The sequence below is a fragment of the Procambarus clarkii genome, chromosome 1 (assembly GCF_040958095.1).
Source record: "Procambarus clarkii isolate CNS0578487 chromosome 1, FALCON_Pclarkii_2.0, whole genome shotgun sequence".
Lineage (NCBI taxonomy): Eukaryota > Metazoa > Arthropoda > Malacostraca > Decapoda > Cambaridae > Procambarus > Procambarus clarkii.
In genome coordinates, this window is record NC_091150.1 from 19,339,134 (window position 1) to 19,363,362 (window position 24,229).

Below are 24,229 nucleotides of genomic sequence, written 5' to 3' on the forward strand. Positions count from 1 at the left end.
GTCACTGTTTGCAAAGGAGAACAATGGAGAACTAATAATTTTGTGCATCTTTCTTTTTTTAGCTTGAATCTATGACTTGAAGCTGCAGTTTCAAGAATTCCTCTTTGTCAATTTTATCGATTTCTGTTACTATTTTGTATGTAGTGATCATATCTCCTCTTTTTCTTCAATCTTCCAACATTGACAAATTTGATACCTCTAGCCTCTCCTTGTTTCTTTGGAAGCCATTTCAAAGCATGTCTTTCTACCGTTTCCAGTTTGTTGATGTGATTCTTGAGATATGGGCACCATACAACTGCTGTATATTCCAGCTTTGGTCTCACAAAGGTTGTGAACAATTTCTTTACCATTTCACCATCCATGCATTTAAAAGTGATTGTGAAGTTGGAAAGTACAACATAGGCACCTCACACAACGTTCTGTAAGTGGTCCTCGGCTGACAGTCTACTATCCAGAACCACCCTCTAAATATCTCTGTCTGAGTACTTTAACACCTTTTCACATAATTGCCTCGTATGGGCCAATAGGCCTTCTGCAGTTACCATTGTTCTTATGTTCTTATATTAATCGTGAATTAAAAGTATCAACACAAAACGGAACACGAAACAATGGGTGTAAATTGAATAAGATTAGATTTAGGAAAGACTTGGGTAAATACTGGTTGTTGATTTGTGGAACCAATTACCGCTTAACGTGGTGGAGGTGGGGTCCCTCGATTGTTTCAAGCGTGGGTTGGACATGTTTATGAGTGGGATTGGGGGGTTATAGATAGGAGCTGCCTCGTATGGGCCAATAGGCCTTCTGCAGTTACCTCTATTCTTATGTTCTTATAATTTGTAGGTTGTGTGTGGTCTATTTTCTCCTATTTCCCACTGCATAACATGGCATTTATTCATGTTGAATTCCATCTGCTCCATAAACTTATTTGGTTTAGGTAATCTTGAAGGACATTGTAATCATGTCTTTCTTTCTTAGTAGCTCAGCATCATCAGCAAATATGTTCATATAATTTTGTATTCTGTCTGGTTGATCGTTTATGTAGACAATAAACATTACTGGTGCTAGAAATGAACCCTGTGGTACTCCACTAGTAACATATCTACAGTCTGATACATTGCCTCTGATTACTGCTCTCATTTTTGTCAGAACATTTTTCATTCACATAAGAAGTCTTCCTGTGACCCCTCCAGTATGTTCCAACTTCCAGAACAATTACTAGTGTGGGACTCTGTCAAAAGTCTTTTTTCTTGGGAAGCCCCTTGGTAGCTTCCTGTAGCTGTCGCTAAGATTGCTCCATACTACAAGTCACATCAGTCACAGGAGTTCTGTTTGGTCTACCTGGGACCCGAGCCAGAACCTGGCATCCATCACACAGGTGCAGAGAGGAAATGATATTCAACCTTATCACTGGAAAAGCATCTAAAAAGTTAGCGAAGCTTTACAGACACCCGCTGGGTACATAAAACTCGAAGCCTCGAAACTGCCAAAGAACTCCCCAAACAATTCAACCAAAACAAATAATTCACTCAAAAGGAGCTGGAACCCATTAGTGCCGATCGCCGCCACCAGGTTGGCCTGAGCCCGCTCCACCTCCAGCTCATCACTCAGTTCTGTTTCTGATGTGTTACTCTGTGCAACACTGTAGTTTTCCATGGTTGCCATCTCTCTAGCAGCAGGTCCCAGTGCTTCTAAACTAATTTTTGACCCTCCTAGGACTTGTCCTATGGGGGGTCATTTGCTTGTGTTTTTTTCCAATTTAGCACTAACTTCCCTAGCTTGCTTTTCTATTCAGTTTTGTTGTGTGGACTTTATTTTCATCACTTCGACCTGCATGTATTAAGTGGTTACTTCCCTGGATGTTCATGTAGTGCTAACCCCTTACAAAGGCAGAATGCCTTCTCTGGTGAGTTCAGGAGTGTACACTTTAAGGCCATGTCACCGGGGCAAAATGCCTTACTTTAAGTATTTCATGGGTCATCTGACTCCTCCATTTAGGCCCGTGGATATGGGCATTCAAGTTGGTTCTGTTGGGGTGTACTTGGGGCTCATGTGCTTTGTTTATGCAGCATGCCATGGTTGTCAATTTGCAGTCCTGGTGCACTTGGCTGTTTTTTGGTTCCCTGATGTGGACCTCATCACGTCGGTGTTGATCTGGCATCTTCTTTTCTAAGTGGCTCCCTTCCTTGATCAAAAGGTGCTTGTGTTGGATGCTTTTTAGCTGAACTGGTTGAGGTGGGAATGCATCTGCGCCTTTTATCCCGGTTCAGTTATTGCTCTGGGTTCTTTCCAGACTGGAGTTGTTCTTGAGGAGGGTTGATCCTTGTGGTTCCTCAACCATGGTTTCTGGCTTTTATGGCCCGGTGTCCAAACATGGGCCTTTTCCCATGCTCACTTTTTTCAACAGATCAAGCCAGCGATGTATGTCACTGGTTTGACCTTGTCTCTTCATGTCTGGACTTGGTGATGCATGGTCTATCACTATTTTTATAGCTCACAAGTGGCCAAGTTATTGGTGTCCCACCTGCAGCTGTCTTCAAGGAGATAATATGGAGTGGCTTTATGTTTAATTTATTTCTGTCTCTCAGTCATCTTTCTTCGGTTTCAATTCATGTGCTATTGTCTTTTCTTTCGTGCTCGTTTCTTAATTGGCATCTCATGTCTAATACTGTCACCTCTCATCATTTGGCATTAGTGGAGCTGTTGTTGCTAGTTTTTATCATTGATACTACTGCAGCTTTGTTGTTGGCTAGTTGCCTCAGGCAATCTTTCACCTCCGGCCTGTTTCTGCTCTTCCTGAGCCTTCTTGGTTACTTATCAGGGTCCTCAACTTTCTCTCCACTCCTAGGTTTATGTCTGCTCTTTCGGTCTGAGGTTCCTTCGTTAAGGGGGTCTTTTTGCTGGCTCTTACCTGCTGCTATTGAGTTGGTAAGCTGTATGCTTTTGTGTTTCTTTGTCTGCAGCCATCTACTTTTTTCTGGCAAAGAACAAGTGCTTCTGTTCTAACAAGAACACCTAAATGTCAACCCATGTCAACCCATATCTACGATTTTAAACAATGCTGTTTGTTGACCAAATTGTATTTTTGCTTTTTTTTCTGCCATGTCCCCCCCCCCTTTTTTCATTTTTTCTGAATTTTTCTCAACACAATTTATACTTTAATCTAAGTTAGTATTAAATTTTAGTCTTAGTGTTTTTCCTGCCCGAAACACTTTGCGTAATAGTGGCTTTAGGCATTGTATGTACTAGCTCTATCTATAAATCCATCAACTTTTGTATTTCACCTTGTATGTATGTACTTTACCTGAATAAATATTTGTATTTGTATTTGTATTTGTAAGAACAGCCAGAACAAGTTCTGGCTTCCAGAGGGGTCTACTGGTAACTGATGTTTGATTGTTTCGACCGGGGGTGTATTGTGTGTTGTGTCCTGTGGCAGAAAGTTGTCACAACCCAAATGCCACTGGCTCCATATAGGTGGACGCTTTTTCGGTTAATCCTCTATGTTTGGTTTTCTGTTCCAAGGGATCTTATTTTCAAGGTTGTCTGCAGTGTTATCAAGTCTAACCATCCTGTAGTTTACACTTGGGCCCCATGATGTTTGCAAATACACTGCTCTGGTGGTGTTTTTTTGGGCAGATATTTTGAGCTCAGGCATTTTGGATATGTAATAGGGTCAAGGCAGCCAGGTATTTAGTCAATGTCCCTGGTCCTCATCATTCCTGTGTTGCCTTGGGGTGCATTTCCGCCCACTGGTCTTTCCTTCAAATTAGTATCTGCCACCTCTCTTCCTCTCTGGTAAGTCCCTACATTTTCTCTGTGGTTATTGAGCTACTGGGAGCCACCAAAGGGATCCCCCATAAACCCAGTGTTGAATACAATGAAATACTTCATTCTGGCATTCATATTCCATCCCTTCCATTCTTTCTTTTTTTATCTACCCCAGAACTGAGTGGTAGCTGGTGGTGGACTGGGCTGTGGGCTGCTTGGTGGCAGTGATTGGTACTAACAGGCTGAAGCTAGTTTCGAGTGAATTATTTGTTTAGGATGAATCGTTTGGAGAGTTGTTTGGTAGCTTTGAGTCTTGTGAACCCAGCAGTTGTCTGTAAAGCTTCGCTGACTTACTGGATGTATTCCCAGTGAAATGGTAGATTGTCATTTGTTGTGTGCACCTATGTGAAGGGGCCAGGTTGTGGCTGTGGTCCCTAGTAGACCAAACACAACCCCTGTGACTGACATGAGCTGTAGTATGAAGCAATCTCAGCGACATAGCTATAGGAAGTCTCCGGGGAGGGCTCTACCAGGAGGAGGTATTTCATTATATTCAACACTGGGTTTTATGCCCAGACAAATGTAGTCAACCCAACCATCTATTTCCTATAAGATCTTCTTGGCTCTATCATAAAAACTAAGTACATTTGTTACACAGGATCTTCCTGTTCAAAAGCCATAATGTCTGTCCAACCCATCCTCCTGTTCATACAGTACTTTTTGTAACCACCATCATACCATCATACAAATATTGACAATGGACAATTATATAGTTCAATTTGGTACTATTCACTTTACAGAGTCCGGAAGAAATAAAAGTAAAACCAAACAAATATTCCTAGGCCTAGCATGTTACATATATGTACTATATTAGGCCTCAGATAGTGTATATTAGGCCTAGGATGGCTAGGGTTGGGTTTTTTAGCAACACATAAAAGACCTATTCCAGTTTCTTATTCAACAGTACCAAATTCTACTCTCTAATTGTTCATTACGTCAATATATGTAGAGTGGTCCACATTGTTTCTATAAGTACTATCCAGACAGAAGGAGGGGCTGGTCTGTTATTGTCATTTTTTCCAAGTATTCTACTCCTTTCTTTTTTTCTAGTATTTTGACTACCACATTTGTCAGCATATACAGGTATGTAATTTAAGGGGTTTTCTCTGTTACAATTTTTATAGATTGGAACTATGTTTGCCTTTTTCCATATATCTGCTAAGATTCCTGTACGTAAAGATGCCTGAAAAATCAATTAAATTGGAATGCACAGCTCGGATAGGCATTCTTTCAAAACTCAAAGAGAAATTCACTCTCCAATTGCCAATTGTTTTATTTGTACGAATCATCTGCTTCCTGACTGCTGTACAAAGTCCTGGCTTCCTTTTGGCTAGGTGACGACCTCTTGTTTAACCTGGACAGAGGACAATTATTTTCTTTTATGTCAGCATTCAACTGGGAGGAAGTGATCCCCAATTTTCATATTTTTCGAAGGGGTTCTTCTTTTGAAGGCAGTCAAGTGTGTTTCATTTGTGCCTGCTCTTTCCCAGTATGTCGAGTCTTGGCAGTTTCATACACAGGTGCCCAAGTTGCCTTCTGAGTTAGTGGCATTGGATCATAAGGTTTGCTGTTTTGCAGTCCCTCCAAGATGCCATTTGGTCACTTTCCCCTCATGTTCAGTACTCCGTTCTTTCCTTTCTCTTTCTTCAAAGGGTAAGGTTGTGTAGGTTTTAGCAGCAACAAGTGTTGCTTTAGGGACACTCAGATAATTTGCCTGTGACTGCTGGCTTTAGTCCTGTCTTCTCTACAATTTTTGGGCTCTTGGCCAGGATAAGGATTCTGATACAATGACTGCTCATGCATGTACAGTTCTGCCGGGGTTTGCTTGGAAATATCGAGTGATGTTCAAGGTTTTCACTGGGTTTGGTGTCTCAAGGATCAGTTCAAACTTCTATTTTTCTACTCTGCAGCTTGTCAGACCAGATATACTTGCCGCAACCCCATCTTTGCAGAAGGTATCCCACTTTTTCCTGTTACCAAGTGGGATACTCTGGAGCCTCCCTTCCTGCTGGACCTGAAAGTTCTCATCTGGCACATTACTTGTTCCACATTTCAGATGACCATGTCCCAGGCTTATCAGGTGATTCATGGCTCATTGCCCTGGATGTTCGGGAACCTTACTGGCATACAGCCATCCACCCATGAATCAGAGTAGGCTATCTCTTATACCACATTCGGGCTCAGCCGTTTAGCCTGAAACTTGCTCTCGGAATATTTGCCAGATTGACTCTTATGTTCCTTCAACTATTTGTCTTATGAGGATATACATTTAGGCCTACCTCAACAACTGCCTGGTTTGTGCTCCAATTCATGTGGCTTACCTTGTGGCAGCTGAGAGTAGTCCAAGAACATGGCAACAAGAGATAAAGGGTACAAAATAAAGGCCACCTGATGTGAACCACAAGTTGATTATGAAAACCTGCAAAAGCAGCCACTGAACACAAGGTATGTTCAACTCCAAGTTGGATAAACCAGGCTTTGACCAACAATGCCCCCCCCCCTTCCCCCCCGCAACTTCCATTTTAACCCTTGTGTTGCTTAGGGCAATTTGGCCTTTGTCACCCACAGGCGCATAACAAAAAAAATAATTTTTTTTTTTTTTTTTTTAACCTGTTAATTTGTTCCCTAATCACGGGAAAAATAATAAAAAATCGTAAGTGGCATGTTTTGACTGCAATAGGCCGGGGAAGTCTGGCAAAAAAGAGGCGCTGACTCAGCAAGCGTCTGGGAAGTTTTGCTTTGCCCCAGCTGTCGGATATATAATATGCTAATTATTAGGATATATAATATCCTAATTATTTCAATGTCTCTGATTTTTTCTTCGTTTTTTTTGCTGTAATATTATTCAATAGTGTGTAGTGTGATATATTTGTATAATAAAATGTGTGAATCATCCCTGTACTCAAAATTATGATGGGCATATTATTGATGCAATTATCATGTTCATAAAACAGTGAACAAATACTTTGTCAGTTATTACACTATATACACAGGTTATATATAAGTATCTACATTTGTGTTCCCCATAGCGAACCACTAATCTTGTATGGTGACGGCAGACAGTAACAGGTGGCCACACACACAACTCGTGCTCCCTCCCTCCCTCCCATCATCACTGGTTCAAGGCCAGATGCACTAACATTCCTCCTTCAAGGATACTGTTTGTGGTGTTATTACCCTATCTATATACACACACATTATATATAAGTATCTTCATTTGTGTTCACCATAAGGAATCACTAAGTTGATATGCTGAGTCAAACAGCAGCAAGGAGTGACCACCATACTTCGTATTAATCCGTTTGTTGAAGGATATGATGGACATTATTTGGATTATTGGAAGTATTCTACTGGGCATTATTTAGATTACAATATTTGAATTACCATATTTTACACACTTAACAAATAGATTTTCTGGTGTTTTGACATGTGCACTTTTTAGTGAAGCTTGCTAGAATTTAAAGTGTTTTTCTTTTAATCCAGTTTGGATCGTTGCATATTTGTGTACTACTATACATCTGATAAAATTCCACCTACTCGATGTCACATCAACACAGTCAAAGACACTCACATACAAATATATTTACTGTAAATAACATCCACTAGGAGCAACATGGTTAAATTTCAACAAGCAACTTCATTTAAAGACTACATAATTACTTAAAAGTTTGTCAATAAAACTGAGGAACTTAAGTTATTCTTCCTACTGGAAATATCTTATTAATAAACAAAAAGACATAAGAATAAGATGCTTAGTGTGAAAAGTACAATAAAGTTGTGTGTATGGGAAAAATACTTACCCCAATCGATATCGTTGTCAGTAACATCCACGACAAAATCATTCCTGAAGAACATGTAACCAATGATGGAGAACATGTATACCAATATGAGGGCCAGTGCTGCCGTCAAGACGATGGACCAGCCATTGCGTGTTACTGATCTCATCACATTTAACAATGTTTCTTCTCTATACACCACATCAAACAGCTGCATAAAAATAGAATAAATAATGTATCCAAATACTATTAGAATTTATTCAAAATTAATTTATCTATTAACGCTTTGGCTGCCCCGGCGAGTGACCCGCCAGGTACCCACACGTCGGGTCAGGATGCCGCTTGGGGGTATACTGAGAATAGGAAGAAGTTGGTACACATTTTAAAATAATTCCCATATTATTTGGACAATAAATGGAATTTCTACATTTTTTTTTATTAATGACGGTATTTGTGTCATCGGGTATTCTCTGTATTTTGGTTTTATAACGTCAACATCATCATCAGGTAGCGAAAGTGTTAATTAATATTTTCATAGAATTATCACCACAATCCTGCTTACTCCATTCAAGGGCAACTAAGGTACTCGACTGCAAATATGAAGACCCTAAGAAAATGTGTCTTTGGCATGCTCTCGTCTCTGCACTTATTGCTAGGAATGCACATGTGTTTGTACTACTGAGTTGTTGATAGAGTGGCTGCTGCACCCTCTGTGTTTAAACAAAAAACCAGCATTGTATGTAATGAAATGCCATTTTCTAGGTGAGCCCCAGAGGCTCCCTGGAGTTATCAAACTGATATTAGCTATATTTGTCAGGGGCTTCAGTCACATGGAGTTCTGCCTACTGGGAACCATGAGCCAGATACTGGCTCCCTCAGAGAGACACAGGGAACAATGCCCTATGAAAACTGCACTCTTTGAGAGTATAATCATGTCTGCCATCAACTGGGGTTAGGCACCTAGAAAGCTAAGCACCCCTAAACAGACCCAAACTGGTAGAAAATTGCAACCCAACACCGAACAGAGCCCAAGAACTCCCCCAAGAAAAACAAGGTAACAAGGAAATCATCATCAAACCAATACGCCACTCGCCCCTTTCCCCCTCATCTGGAGGCGGAGAGAGAGGTCTCGCACACGCGAGCTGGCTGCTTGCTCACCTGTTCGGAGACTGAGCAAACAGAAGAGAAAAATGCCGACTGGAGGGAGGGAGGGAGGGTGCCAGGGGAGCCTCAGGGGCTCTACCTAGAAAATGCCGTTCACCCGTTTCATTACATTCAACGCTGGTTTTCTGGGGGGAGCCTCGCTGGCTCATTGCAGCTAGATACCCAAAGATAAGTAAAATCCAGCATTGAATGTAATGAAACACCATTTTCTGGGTGAGACCTAGAGGTTCCCAGGAGGTATACTGGGCTGATGTGTATACTGTATGTAGATATGTAGACCGTGGCAACAGTCAAATGATGGAGTTCTACGCTTACTGGGGACCAGCACCAAAACCTGTCCCCTCAGGAAGGCACGAGGAGCAATAACCTATAGACACCCTCATGAGGTTGGAAGCAGTCTATATCTGTCATCTACCAAGTCAGACACTCAGAAAAGTAGGAGTCCCAAAACAAACTACAGCTGGTGAAAAATTGCTAACCAAAAGCCTAACGAGCAGGAAGAACTCCCAATCAGAAAACAAACAAACAAGCATGACATCACCACAGCCAACGTGCCGCTGTATGCACACCTCCCCCCCCCTGGGAGGAGGAATGGGGGAGGGGGTACCTCCTGCACCAGCTACCCAACCCCAGTTCAGAGGTTGGATATCAAAAACATGAAAAACCTCTGACCTAAAGCTACACACGCCCGAGAAGGGCCAGGGGGCAGATTCACGAAAGCACTTATGCAAGTACTTACGAACGTGTCCATCTTTCCTCAATCTTTGACGGCTTTGGTTACATTTATTATACAGTTTACAAGCGTGAAAACTTGCCAATCAACTGTTGTTATTGTTATAAACAGCCTCCTGGTGCTTCGGAGCTCATTAACTGTTTAATAATTGGAAACAAAGCCGCCAAAGATTGAGAAAAGATGTTCAGGTTCGTAAGTGTTTGCGTAAGTGCTTTCGTGAATCTGGCGCCAGGAACATTAACGAGGTACCATGCGACCAGGACCCTGTTCGACCTCCAAAAGCCCCATGCCCAAATTCCAGCCTAAGACATATTACCAAAAACAGCAGCCAAAGCCACGAACATACGAACGTTGTGGACATGGGGATAGACTGCAGACTGGCTGGACCGAATAATCTTGCAGACAACCTGGGAGACCTACGCCCTGGAAAAGGGAAGAAGGGGAAACCGGGTCAACCCAAAGAGCGTCCCTCGCCATGGAGACCGTGGCGCTCAAGTAAAGGCGAAAAGCTGTAACCGGACACAAAACATGATGCACCTCCAGCCGAACCAACCAAGCATCAGTAATCCACGGACTCCTCCAGAAGCCCACTGTCTCATTCTTCGCCAGAAAAGAAGGAGACGGCTGCAAGCAAACAAAAAATCCACCAGGACCGAAAGAACAGACACCACTGCGCCAGAGGAGAGCATGAAGCTCACCGACCCGACCCCTAGAGGCCAAAGCCAACAAAAACAAAGCCTTCTGAAAACAATCTTGGACCGAAGAGGCCACAACAAACCGACGAGGAGGGAGAAAAAGAAAGCACCTGATCCAAAGACCAGAACGGCTAAGGCGGTGCCTGAGCAGGCCAGAGGTGGAAATATGCACGAGAAAACTTATGGAACGGCCAAGAAAGGAAAGGCAAAACAACACGAACAGAAACAGAATGCAAGCCACGAAGGGAAAGGAAGTGGCAAAAAGAACACCAAAAGACTTCATACTGTCACCAAGAGGAAGAATGCAGGTGGGACACCATGAAAGAAACTACCTGATCACCATAATAAGTGATGATACACATTCGTCAAAAATATCAGACGTGAAGAGAGGAAGAGTAGATTGAACCAGCAAGGTACCATATCGCCCCGATCTGCTGCAAGAGGCGAAGCCATGGAAAATGCCCCGAATTTGAACAACGAGCAAGCAGTGACTGAAACCAAGGCTGGGCCAGCCACTACGGGGCCAGAAGGAGAACCCTCCTCCAATAGAACTCCAGCCGAGCCATAACCCAAAGCAACAGCTGGACCGGGAAGAAGAGGTACAGGTACCCCCACTTCGACCAGTCCTGCTGAAAAGTGCTGACTGCGATGGCTTTGCAGTCAGGGAAGGGTGCCACATATACCGGGAGATGCCTTGACCACACCGACACGAAGAGGTCCATCGCCGGGAGGGGGGGCGAACGTCCGGCAAAGCCAACTGAAGAAGTCATCATCGACCGTCCATTCTGTGGACAGTGGAATGAACGAAGACAAGCCATCCGCCAGGATGTTGGACACACCCCTGATGTAAACTGTATGGACAAGCGTGAAAACGCGAGTTGCCAGATTCAGCCCGAAGGGAAGGCAACGAAATTGGTAAGTCTGCTGTCCCACCACAAAACCTAAAATGTCTCTGAACCCCAGATGAATGGGGACATGCCAATACGCATTCTGGAGGTTCAGGGACACCATCCAAGAACCCGGCTCCAAGAGTAGCCAGACCAGGGATAGAGTGGTCATCAGTGAGGGGGGAAGGAATCCAGCGGTGCAGACGGGACAAGTCCAGAATGAATCGAAGATCCACACAGTCCTGTTTCGGCACCGGAAACAAGCAAGAAGCCCATTTGAGGAATGAAGTCGTTTTGACCACACCCAAGCAACCCACTACTAGATGACACAATGGAGTGAATGGGAAGAAGCCTGCCCCACCAGCCCCGATCCCCCAAGAGGAAGAGGAGCCTCCTAATGCCACCACAGGCGGGAAGACACAACCCGAAATGCCCACAAATCGTGGAACTAAGTGTGGGAAAACAGAGCCAGCCTTTCCCCATTGCCCCATCAACGGGGCGGGCCACAAAAGGGCCAGCACCTCTTCTGAGAAGCCGACGTACGTGCAGAGCGACCACCGCACAGACCAGTTGAAGACAGCTCCAATGGAGGCACTGGCACAGCTGACACCAGTGGCCTCCCTCGACCTGCAGAAGCCTGAATCCTGGCACGAACTTTCTGGGAAGTGTGAGAACGCCCACCCCCAGATCATCAACAAATCAGAAAGAGGACGGCAACTAGCAGAAGCCGCCTGCAAAAACTGAGAAAAAACCTCGCCTGAGAACAATATTGGACAAAAAGGAGATGAAAACTTTAGAGCCAGGGCCCAAGTCGAATTAGTAGCGAAAGCGAGGACGAGCTGCTGCCACGCGAGGTGAGAGGCAAAAAACAGAGAAACTGCCTCCCGGAGGATAGGCGCACACAATTTCAGCAATGCTGCCGACGCCTTACCAGCCGAGGCCAACGCCCCAGACGATAGCCCAGCACTCAATGCCTTCACATCCTCCACAAGCCAGTCCAAGGACAGCTCGAGAAGGGAAAAGAAGCGCAGGATCGAGGCCAGATGCCCGCGTGGGCGAAGATCCTCCGCAACCAAGACAGCCAAAAGGAGGGGACCTAAGCATGTAACTGGAGTAAGCCAACCTCACGAGGAAGCACAGGGGCATAAAGGCCATTCATTGAGGTACTCAAAAGTGCCCCCTCCCATGTAAACCTGTAATACTGTAGTAAGCTCCCGCCAAAAAGGATGCGGGTACAACAAAAGGTTTCTTTTTGGCCCACACAAAAAGAAAGGGCAGTCTGCAAGCCAGAAAGATGATGGAACCTCATAATGCATCCAATATGGGAAAGCGGAACCGAACTCACAAGAGACCGGGTCCATCACAGAGGCAAAGTCTAGGTCTCGCAGGTTCAGGAGGCACCAAAGGCCTCCCAAACCTCCACAGGGGAAATCCGAAAGTTGAAAAACTTCCAGAAAGACAAAGCTGCAAAACCCAAAGAAACCCAGAAACAAACACGGGGGGAAGGGATGGTAATCTGAACCCATATCAAACTCATATGGGGAAGGAGGATACGAAAACCCCAAACCAGGTTTGCAACATCCCTCAGGTTTGCTGTTGCAAACCTGAGGGTACCAAAGCCGAGGCAGGATCAAACGAGGCCCGAGCGTCCCAGCCTGACTTCCCCCAGACCAGGAAGCCTCAAATCCAGGCTCCAGGGCAGAGCCATCTCCACGCCCTTCACCCCTTGAAGAAAAGGCAGAGTTCATGGGAAAGGCATCAAAGAAGGGGGGTCTGCTGATAAGACCCAGAAGCCTCGGCGGGAGGATTAGGCTCAAAGGCCTCTGTTCCCGCATCAAATAGGGCAGCCCTCAGCCGCCCGAGTCTCATCCCCAACTAAACCCCGCTCCCGACTCCAAAACCCTCATTGATCAGGGTTAGGCACCCAGAAAGGTAGGCACCCCAAAACAGACTCCAACTGGTAGAAAATTGCAATCCAAGACCGAACAGGGCCCCAAGAACACCCCCCCAAGAAAAAGGGGTCCCTTTGGATTTTACGGACTGTGACTTGGGGGTGTTGGTCGCTTCGACCTTGGTTCAGTCCGCGGCCTTGAGTCCTTTCCTAGTTGGTGTGATTTACCCTCCTCCTCCTCCTCCTCCTCCTCTGCTGCCGACTACCAATTTTCCACCAGTTGGGTCTGTTTTGGGGCACTTACCTTTCTGGGTGCCTTACCCTGGTCGGTGGCAAACATGAATATACTTTCAAAGAGTGAAGTTTTCATAGGCCATTGCTTCCTGCGCCTCTCTGAGGAAGGCAGGTTCTGGCTCGTGGTTCCTGGTTGGAAGAACTCCATGTGAATAAAGACCTAGACTAATATAGCTAATATCAGTCCAATAGCTCCAGGGAGCTGACGGGAAAACCCACAGAAAACCAGCATTGACTGTAATTAAATACCTCTTTCTAGATGAGCCTCTGTGACTCCCTGAAGCTATCTTGCTAAGATGGCTCCCAACTACTAGGTCACAACACCCAAGCACTTAATTTTTAGGTAGGCCAAACTTAAGTGTGAAGGTGGTCGAGGCCAAAACCGTTAATAGTTTCAAAGCGTTATATGACAGAGTACTGTACTGGAAAGATGGAACACCATGAACATAGCTCTCATCCTGTAACTACACTTAGGTAATTACACTTAGGTAATTACTAGGGGATTAGAATGAATCATTGAAATTGAGTGAATCAGTTGCAGAATTGAATGGTTGTTTTGGCACTTCATTTTACAAGAATCTTGCCGCTGTTTGCAATGTTCTGCTAACTTTCTGGATGCTTTCTTGGTGTGAATAATGGGAATAATTCCCTGCTTCCTCAGTCTTCATGAGGATGGGTCCAAGTAGTCCCCAGTAGATCAATCTCTTACTGCTGATGTGATTAAGTAGTGGGAGGGAAGCCATCTCAGCAAGATGACTTCAGGGACCCACCCAAAGCTCTTCCAGAAAAGGATCTAAACTTGGTTAATAAATACAAACTGATCAGAGGTGAAGAAATCTTCAAATCCTTGTCAAAATATCTCTAAACAAAAATAAAACTATATAAAGAACTCACTTACCAGAACTGAGTAACAGAAGGGGTGAACAGAAAGGCCGAGGACGCAGAATACCAGGTAGATGACATGGTAGAGGAGCTCACTATCTGTTACCTGCTGCTCTAATCTCTTGGCAAATGTTCCTTTATTACCCATCAAACTCACAAGATGGATGCCTTTAATTAACACCTGCAAAATATTTAATTCATTATTTTAAAGCGGATTATAACACACATAATAATTTAAATTATAAAGCAATATATATATACTGCAGCAATATATTATATGCTGCCTAATCAGAAACACCCACTATTTGGGTATTCAAAAAACCAGCATTGAATGTAATGAAACTCCATTTTCTAGATGAGACCCGGAGGCTCCCCGGGGCTATCCAGGCTGGTATGGGTATAGTAAACTTTGGCATTAGTCAATGTGAAGAGAGTTCTAGACCTACCAGGGACCAACAGCCAGAACCTGGCCCCCTCAGAGAGGCACGAGGAGCAATGGCCTATAGAAATGCATCTGAGGTTATGGAGCATTTTATGTCTGCCATTGACCGGGTCAGGCACCCAGAAATGTAAGCATCCCAAAACAAACCCCTATTCTGGTTGAAACTACTACTGAAAGTCAAACGAGTGGACAGAATTCCCCAAATGAAAACGAGCAAATGAGCATGATGTCACCCATGCTGCGCCGCTTGTCTGCACAGCTCCCCCCTCCCCGGCAAGGAGAAAGGGGAAGCCCCAGACCCCTCACGCCTGCTACCCACATGTCACTTCTGAGGCTGGATGTCAAAACATGCGAAGAAAATGCCGACCGGAGGGAGGGAGGGATGCCGGGGAGCCTCTGGGTCTCAACCAGAAAATGACATTTCATTTCATTCGACACTGGTTTTCTGGGAGGAGCCCCTTTGGCACCACCATTAATGAAGCCACCTAATCACCATACAGATGGTGATAGACTCGAGTCAAAAATACCAGACGCGAGCCAAAAATACCAAAAATACCAGACTCGAAGAGAAGATCGAACCAGCCACGTAATGGACCGGACAAATCTGCTAAAAGAGGCGGAGCCACAGGAAAACCTTTGGGTTTGGAGCAAGCAGCGCCTGAAACTATGGCTGGGCCGGCCACCAAGAGGCCAAGATGACTACTCTTCCCTGGTAAATATCCAAGGGAGCTAGGACCTGGAGCAACAACTGAACCGGGAAGAAGAGATACAAGTAACCCCACCAGTAATGTCGACTGTGATGCCGCATTGATCAAATTATGCAGATCAGCAACTCTCCTCTGCTGCTGCTGCTGCTGCTGCGTCAGCCCTGAAGGATACTCCCACTGTCAGTATGGTACCATATTGAGCTATTATACTGCACCATACACACTGAGGATCCCATGGTCTTCAGTTCCTCTTTGGTGGTTACATTCAGATCCTCCTTCACATAAAGCAATACACCACCTGGTCTTGTTGTTCTGTCCTTTCTGAACAGTGGATGATAACCTGAGAGGAGGAATTCCCCTTCAATAATGTCCTCTCATCCCCATGTTTCACTTATGCCAATGATGTCTGGAGTCTCGGCCTCAGCATATGCACACAATGCATCAAATTTATTCACCAGGCTTCTGGCATTAGTGTACAAACACTTTAAATTTCTTTCATTATTCCCATTGGTCCGAGTGATAGCTCCTAGATTCTGTACATTATTAAGCGCTTCGTTGTCACTCCAGTTTTGTGCCTGTTGGTCTTGTGAGATATACAGGGTTAGTTGTGTTTTAACTCCTTTAACTTTAATGTTAAACACTATAATGTTATATACTATGTTATACACTTTAATGTTATACACTATAGCCTTATACACTATAGCATTATACACTATAGCACTATACACTATAGCCTTATACACTATAGTGTTATACACAATAGCTTTATACACTATAGCATTATACACTATAGCACTATACACTACAGCCTTATACGCTATAGCATTATACACTATAGCATTATACACTATAGCACTATACACTACAGCCTTATACGCTATAGCATTATACACTATAGCATTATACACTATAGCACTATACACTATAATGTTATTCACTATAGTGTTATACACTTTTATGTTATACAAATAACACCTTTAGAGTTAATGTTATACACTAACAAAACAAAGTGATCAACACACGAGACAGAAATATAATAAATATTAGTTACACTGTCTTGGTAACCAAGATACAAAACTAACTGTCAACAACTTACATTAGCACTACCCAGGAGCCAGAGTGTGGGTTCTGGTCCTACAGAGAATATGAGGCGCACTATGGATATGGACCCCAGAAGATACATGAAGATTCGTCGTTGGAAACTAACAACAATGGCAAGAGCAATCAGAAGAACCACCCAAAGGAGGCCATTCACATGACCATTGACATCTGAAAATACAAGACTCAATTAAATTAAAGCAAGAGTCAGAGTAACAGAATGATATGTAGCATAATAAAACCAGCGTTGAATGTAATGAAACGCCATTTTCTGAGCGAGCCCTGGAGGCTCCACGGAGCTATTGGGTTAATATGCGATAAATTAGACCAGAGCATTAGTCAATGGAGATTACCTTACCAGGGACCATGAGCCAGAACCTGGCCCCCTCAGAGAGGCACAGGGAGCAATGAACATGGAAAACCCCCCTGTGGTTGGGGATTTTCCTTATCTGCCATCGACAGGGGTTGGTACCCAGAAAGGTAGACATAATAAAACAGACCCCTACATTGTAAGAAAATTGCAACTGAAAACCCAACCTACTCAACTCCCTCAAATCCCAAGGAAACAAGCAAACGTCACACCTCGCCGCTTGTCCGCACAACCCTCCTCTTCCCGGGAAGGGGAAGGAGGAGTCCCGGACTCCACACGCTGGCTACCCAGCAACTCCAGTTCGGAGGCTAAGCATCAAAATAATGCAAAAAAACACCAACCGGAGGGAGGAAGGGTGCCAGAAAGCCTCTGGGTTCACCCAGAAAATGGTGTTTCATTACATTTGACGCTGGTTTTCTATGGAGGAGCCCCTCCGGCTCCCAGGAGCTACATAACCAAAGATAAGGAAAAGAGGGACATAACCGGGAAGTGGCTGCCACACGCTCCTCAACTCAAAGGCTAGACAACTGGCTGCAACCTGCGACCGAAAGACACACATGAATGCCCAGGCCCAGGAACGTTAACCAAATAATGGACAGCCAGAACCTTGTTCAACCTCCAAAATATCCTCGCCCAAATGTCAGCCCAAGACATGTTGCTGAAAACAGCAGCCAAAGCAGCAAACCGACTCACGTCGTGGGCACGAGGATAAACCGCAGGCTGGCTAGACCAATAACGGATGACAATGAGAATCCGCTGCTTGCTGAAAGAGCCGAACCACAGACCCCACAAACAGCAAGGACAATGGAAAAGGCCGTAGCCAGGGCCGTAACCCGAGCACCCCTTGTCCCAATGAATAGGAACTTTAGGGGGCAGGAGTGGTTAATTGGAACCTACAGCTACCAGCAGACATTGCAACACAGAAGCTGGTAGTGACATGCAAGAAGATGAAAGATCTCAGTTCTATAACTGAACAGTGGGGCTGTCCAATCGCAAGAACTGAACACGATCACAATACAACCTAGCACCATCACTATTATAGCCAATAAGCGCATACCAAGAGACACAACAATGTGTAGAATAGAGGTAGGAAATACAGAAACATGCAATGAAAAGACCTTAAATATAGCCCAAGCTCTGGTAGCTAGAGCCAAGAGAGCATAATCAAGATGATGAACGAATAAGACCAAGGAAACAAGTGGTAATGGAATGTACACGATCAAGTAATGATATATAAGAGTGCAGCCAGGCACTGAACGATGGTCAAGGACGGAGTGTCCAAAAAGCAGTGACTGAGGCAATGAATGTGCGTCCAGATAGCCTTGATAGAAGCACATAGTAAGGGCACATCAAGATGCACGCAAAGTGGCCAAGCAACACACTACAAACAACACTCAACACTCATCCAAAAACTGAGAACCAGCGCGTGGCTCACAGTGTCACTAGACCATATATTCTCACCGGTAGAGTGTAGACACTACCGTGTCACGACACAGCTGAGCCTTGTAATAATCTTGGAGCATCGCTAGTGGATTATGTCCAAAGCAACATGAACAGGAGGAGGAGAAGAGGCGCAGCGTAAAGGTGGAGGCGGCACCACCCCACACCCGTAAGCAGAGAAAATAACTAGGTGATAACCTTGTATATAAAATCCAGAACTTTCCCAGTATCTAGGGGACTATAACTGGAGAGAAGATGAGTGAGAGCAACGTATAACCCGCAAGAAGGATGTGGAACACCAACACATGTTTACACAGCCCAGAAACAAAACAAGCACACTCAGCTCATGCGCCTGAATACCGAGCTGCACCACCTGTCATTCAAGGAGGTGCCTACAAAGTGTATAGAACGATTAATAGCAATGTCGAGACAGTACGGAGAGATGTAATTATAAAATAAGTAGATACAGGAGCGAAAAACAATAAGGAGTACGGAAGAGGACCAATGAATCTTACGAGACTGGAGGTAAGCCTCACCGGCAGACAACAGACGTTCTAATAATATGGGAAGTATCGAATATCTTCCCGAACCGTCAAGACCCTTGAGACGCAAGCACAAAAGCACGGAAGCTCACACGGGCCCAGTGGCTTCCAAGACCAATTATCATGTAGGATTCCAATACGAGGAGAACATGATTGCGACATGAAGTAGAAGAATATATGTCCTAAAAAAAAAACAGCTTTGAATGTAATTAAATGCAATTTTCTGGGTGAGACCCAGAGGCTTCCCAGTATTATCCGGGCTGATATGCTAAACTTTGGCATCAGTTATGTGTATGGAGTTCTGTGGGCCTACCAGGGACCACGAACCAGAACCTGGCCCCCTCAGAAGAGGCATGAGGAGCAATTGCCTATAGAAACCACTGTGTGGTTGTAAGCATTCTACGTCTGCCATCGAGTGGGTCAGGCACCCAGAAAAATAAGCGTCCCAAAACAAACCCCTATTCTGGTGAAAATTGCGACAAAAAGCCGAACAAGTTGATAGAACTCCAGAAACAGAAACGGGTAAACGAGTGTGACGTCACACGTCGCCGCGCCACTGTCTGCGCAGCTCCCCCCTCCCCGGTAGGGTGAAGGGGGAGCCCCAGACCCCCGCGCCGGCTTTCGGCTGTTTGACGCAATTTTCACCAGAATAGGGGTTTGTTTTGGGACGCTTACTTTTCTGGGTGCCTGACCCCAGTCGATGGCAGACATAGAATGCTTCCAACCACACGAGGGTTTCTATAGGCCATTAAATCGAGTGGATACTGTAATTTCATCAGTAGATTGAGTCACAAACAAGCAACAGAGCTCACAGGACTCAGGGTCGAAGGTGTCATCGACCCAACAGGCAACATGACGGAGGCAAAAAACAATGAGCGTCGCCACAAGACAAGGAGACAGAGTAACCCTCAAACTCGCATAAAGCGAGAGAGGACGCAGGGGTCGCATCCATCGGACCCAAATGACCCTGCAGGGATTCCCAGGGGCCCCCAGACTGGGTAATCCCAGGCAGGGTACTGCTAACCGGTGCCCAAGTCTACCAAATAAACCGCTAAAGCTGAACCTCCGGGACGTATCCACTCACAGGGGCGAAGCAGGGGGTATCACTGAACACAGGTCAACACCCTAACTAAACAGGGACAAGGGGACACAAGGCAGACCGCCCTACCAGGCCAAAACAAATAGGAAAAGAAAACCTCCGCAAGAGGATAACACATCCAGGAGGAACAGAGCCGGCCACTGTAATAAGTGAAAACTAGCTGCGTAGTACCCCGTGCCCCTACCAGTGCAATAAAACCAACGTTGAATGTAATGAAACACCATTTTCTGTGTGAGCCCCGGAGGCTCCCTGGAGCTTATCGGGCTAATGTATGTTATGTTAGACCGGGACATTAGGTATGGAGTTCAGACCTACCAGGAACCAGCGCCAGAACCTGGCCCTTTCAGAGAGGTTTCAGGGAGCAATGACCCTGGAAAACCCCATTATGGTTGGGGGGGGGTTTTCTTATCTGCCATCGACCGGGGTTAGGCACCTAGAAAGGTAGGGGTAACAAAACAAATCCCACATGTTAAGAAACTACAGCAAAGAAAAACAGAGAGGTAGAAACACCCTACAATCCCAAGAAAACAATAAGACAATCAATTTACCGGCCGCGCCGGTCGTCCGCGCAGCCCTCCCCTCCCCGGGAGGGGAAGGGGGGGGGACCCTGGACCTCACCACGACGGCTGCCTTCAGTTCGGAAACTAGGCTTCAACCAACGCGAAAAACCCTGCCAACCGGATGGGAGGGAGGGTAGCCAGGGAGCCTCCGGGGTTCATCCAGAAAATGGCGTTTCATTACATTCAACGCTGGTTTTCTGTGGGGAGCCCCTACGGCTCCCTGGAGCTACATACCCAAATAGAAGGAAAATAGGGACTTACCCCGGGAGGCGGCGGCCACAAACTCCTCAACGCGAAGTCGAGACAACTGGCTGCAACCTGCGACCCAAAGCAACACAAGAACGCCAAGGAACAGGGACGTTCACCAAATAACGGGCGGCCAGAACCCTGTTCGACTTTCAAAATCAACGCGCCCGAATATGTGTCCAAGACATGTTACCAAACACGGCAGCCAAAGCCGCAAACTTCCTAACGTCATGGGCGCGAGGATAGACTGCAGGCTGGCTAGACTTAATAACCCTGCGGACAACCTGGGAGACCCGAGCCCTGGAACAGGGAACGAGGAAAACCGGATCAACCCAAAGCGCATCCCCAGCCACCCCGGCTGAAGCGCGCAGGTAACGGCGAAGTGCTGCAACTGGACACAACACATGATGCACTCCCGGCCGAACCAACCAAGCATCAATGACCCACGGACCCCACCGGAAAGCTGCCGTCTCGTTCTTCACCAGAAAAGATGGAGAAGGCTGCAAACGGACAAACCTAACCCCCAGGACCAAAAGAACAGAAACCCCTGTGCCAGAGGAGAGCATGAAGCTCCCCTACCCAGCCCCCAGAGGCAATGCCAACAAAAACAAAGCCTTGGAAAAACAATCCGGAACCGAAGGGGCCACCACAAACTGAGGAGAGGAAAGATAGGAGAACACCCTGTCCAAGGACCAGGACGGCTCAGGAGGTGCATGAGCAGGCCGGAGGTGAAACATAGCACAGGAAAGCTTACGAAACGGGGCGGATGTGACGTCCACCCCGAAAGCTAGCTTGAGCGGCTCGGCCAGCGCCGCACGATACGAGGCGACAGTATTAGGCATAAATGACGGTCCTGAAAAAGCCAAGAAAGAAAGGACAAGACAACCCAATCCGAAAGAAAAGACAACCTACGAAGAGCCAGAAAATGGCGAAAAGAACACCAGGAAACTTCATACTGTCGCCGAGACGAAGCTCTCAGGTGGGACACCATCAACGAAGCCACCTGATCACCATAGAATTGATGATACACCCGTGTCAAAAAGACCAGACGCGAAGAGCAGAAGAGAAGGTCGAACCAGCCCCATACCGGATCGGCCCGACCTGCTGAAAGAAGCGGAGCCGTGGAAAACGTCCCGGGTTTGGGCACCAAGCCAATAGCACTGGAAACCAAAGCTGGGCCGGCTACCAAGGGGCCACAAGGACTACTCTCCCTGGGAATGTCTCCAACTGAACCAGAACCCGAAGCAACAGCTGGACCGGGGAGAAGAGGTACAGGTAACCCCACCTATATCAGTCCTGTCGAAAAGCATCCACCGCGAATGCCTTTCCCCCGAACGCCAGTCGGGGAAAAGGCGTCACATAGATTGGGAGATGCCGAGACCACGCCAATGCGAAGAGGTCCACATCTGGGAGACCGTACGTCTGGCAGATCCAACGAAACGAGTCGTCGTCGACCGTCCACTCCGTGGACAGAGGATGGAAGCGAGACAGACCATCCACCAGAACGCTGGACACTCCCCGGACATGAACCGCACGGAGAGCCAAACCCCGAGAATCCAGCAGACGAACCACTCGAAGGGACCAACCCCAAAGAGCCAAGGACCGAAGAGAACACCCGTGGTTCAGGCAATGAACCACTGGAAAACAGTCTGAATGGAGCCGAATGGTCGATCCCCGAGCAACCCGAACCCTCCGAAGCGCGAACCAGACTGACGCGAACTCCCGAACCGTGCTGTGAGCCCAACGGAAGGATGGAACCCACCGTCCCTGGCCTGCTTGGTGAGCACTGGTCACAAAGCCCCAGCCGAGAGATGACATGTCTGTGAACACATCGAGCGAGGGCTCAGGAAGGCGCCAAGGCACCGAATCCCGAAAACCCCAAAGAGGAAGCCGGTGATGTAGCAACCGACACAAGGCCCCAGGGGAACTATAGACCCATGAGGCAGAACCTCCACCAGGCAAACAAAAACAAAACAAAAGAAAACCCCGCAAAAGTACACCGTCCGAAGAGGCAACAGTAACTGGTCGCCGCTTAGGTAGCAGGCTGTGCAACACCTTGACGCCCTAACCAGCACAATACCACTTCCTACCCAAGGCCAAACAAGGGCCCCAAGCCCCAGCTGACCCCAAGGGGGAGGCAAATGCCGAGCAGCAAGAACCCCTACGGGAGCGGTTCCCGAACGTCCCATGGAAGATAACCCTGACACGCAGGGGCAGTACTCACAGGGCGCCTAGGGAAGGAAACCCCCTAAGCGCATGCAGCCCCGGCATTGATGAAGTACTCCTGGCCACCACACACCACACAAAAACAGCAGAGAATGCCATACGAGGCAAACACCGCCCAGGAATTTGAAGCCATAGAAGAGTCTATCCTGGTTGACACTAGCTTACGAACTGAAGGCAGCCGGCATGGTGAAGTCCGGGGCCCCCCCTCCCCCTCCCGGGGAGGGGAGGGCTGCGCGGACGACCGGCGCGGCAGTAAATTGATTGTTTGATCGTTTCTTTTTTCTTTGGGATTGTAGGGAGTTTCTACCTCTCTGTTCGGTTTTTTGTTGTAGTTTCTTACCATGTGAGGTTTGTTTTGTTACATCTACCTTTCTGGGTGCCTAACCCCGGTCGATGGCAGATAAGGAAAACCCCCAACCATAATGGGGTTTTCCAGGGCCATTGTTCCCTGAAACCTCTCTGAAGGGACCAGGTTCTGGCGCTGGTCCCTGGTAGGTCTGAACTCCATAGGTAATGTTCCGGTCTAACATAACATACATTAGCCGATAAGCTCCAGGGAGCCGTAGGGGCTCCCCACAGAAACTACCACTTACCCCAAGATAAACAAGGGCTGGAAACCCCAGAAAACACTCGGGGCAGTCAATTGACAAGCAGCAAAAGACCAACAGAGGTAGACCCAAGGTGACTTGTGGAAGATAACCCCAAGTGCCAGGGGCGGTACTTACAGGGCACTGAGGGAAGGTGACCCTAAGCACATGCAGCCCGAGTACCTTGGAATATTACTCCCAGCTCGCATGCCACCGTAAGAGTAGTACTGAAAAAGAGGACAGAACAGCACAACAGTCTGGAGCCGGAGCCACACGACTTCGCCGTATCCCATTAGCCGAAGAACTAGGGGTGTGGATCGCCAGCATGGGGGTCTGGGGCTCCCCCTTCCCCCTCCCGGGGAGGAAGGAACTGCGCGGCTCATGTGACGTCATGCTTGTTTGCTTGTTTTCATCTGGGGGAGTTATGTCCACTTGTTTGTCTGTTTTCATCGTTTTTCACCAGAGTAGGGGTTTGTTTTGGGGCACTTAGCTTTCTGGGTGCCTGTTCCGGTCGATGGCAGATACAGAATGCTCCAAAATCACCTGTGCATTTCTATAGGCCATTGCCCCTCGTGCCTCTCTGAGGAGGGCCAGATTCTGGCTCTTGGTCCCCAGTAGGCAAAGAACTTCCCAAACATCGACTGATGCCAAAAGTTAGGGTATCCTTATCAGCCTGGATAGCTCCAGGGAGCCGTAGGGTCTCCCCCTAGAAAAGCAGAAAAAGTGAAATTCTTCACAAAGAATTCAGGTGCCGTCGTCACT

The 24,229-nt window shown here is 46.5% G+C and overlaps 1 protein-coding gene across 2 annotated transcripts in view; it reads right to left on the minus strand.

The window, feature by feature from the left end:
* Nucleotides 1–24,229, minus strand: part of LOC138366261 (inositol 1,4,5-trisphosphate receptor-like) — an 87,162-nt gene that overhangs the window by 35,231 nt on the left and 27,702 nt on the right. For both annotated transcript variants that reach the window (XM_069327952.1, XM_069327504.1), the window contains exons 8-10: nt 16,396–16,568; nt 14,167–14,331; nt 7,629–7,815 (exon numbers count right to left, since the gene is read on the minus strand). In XM_069327952.1, the coding sequence (XP_069184053.1) occupies nt 7,629–7,815; nt 14,167–14,331; nt 16,396–16,568 (525 nt within the window). The remainder of the gene's footprint in view (nt 1–7,628; nt 7,816–14,166; nt 14,332–16,395; nt 16,569–24,229) is intronic.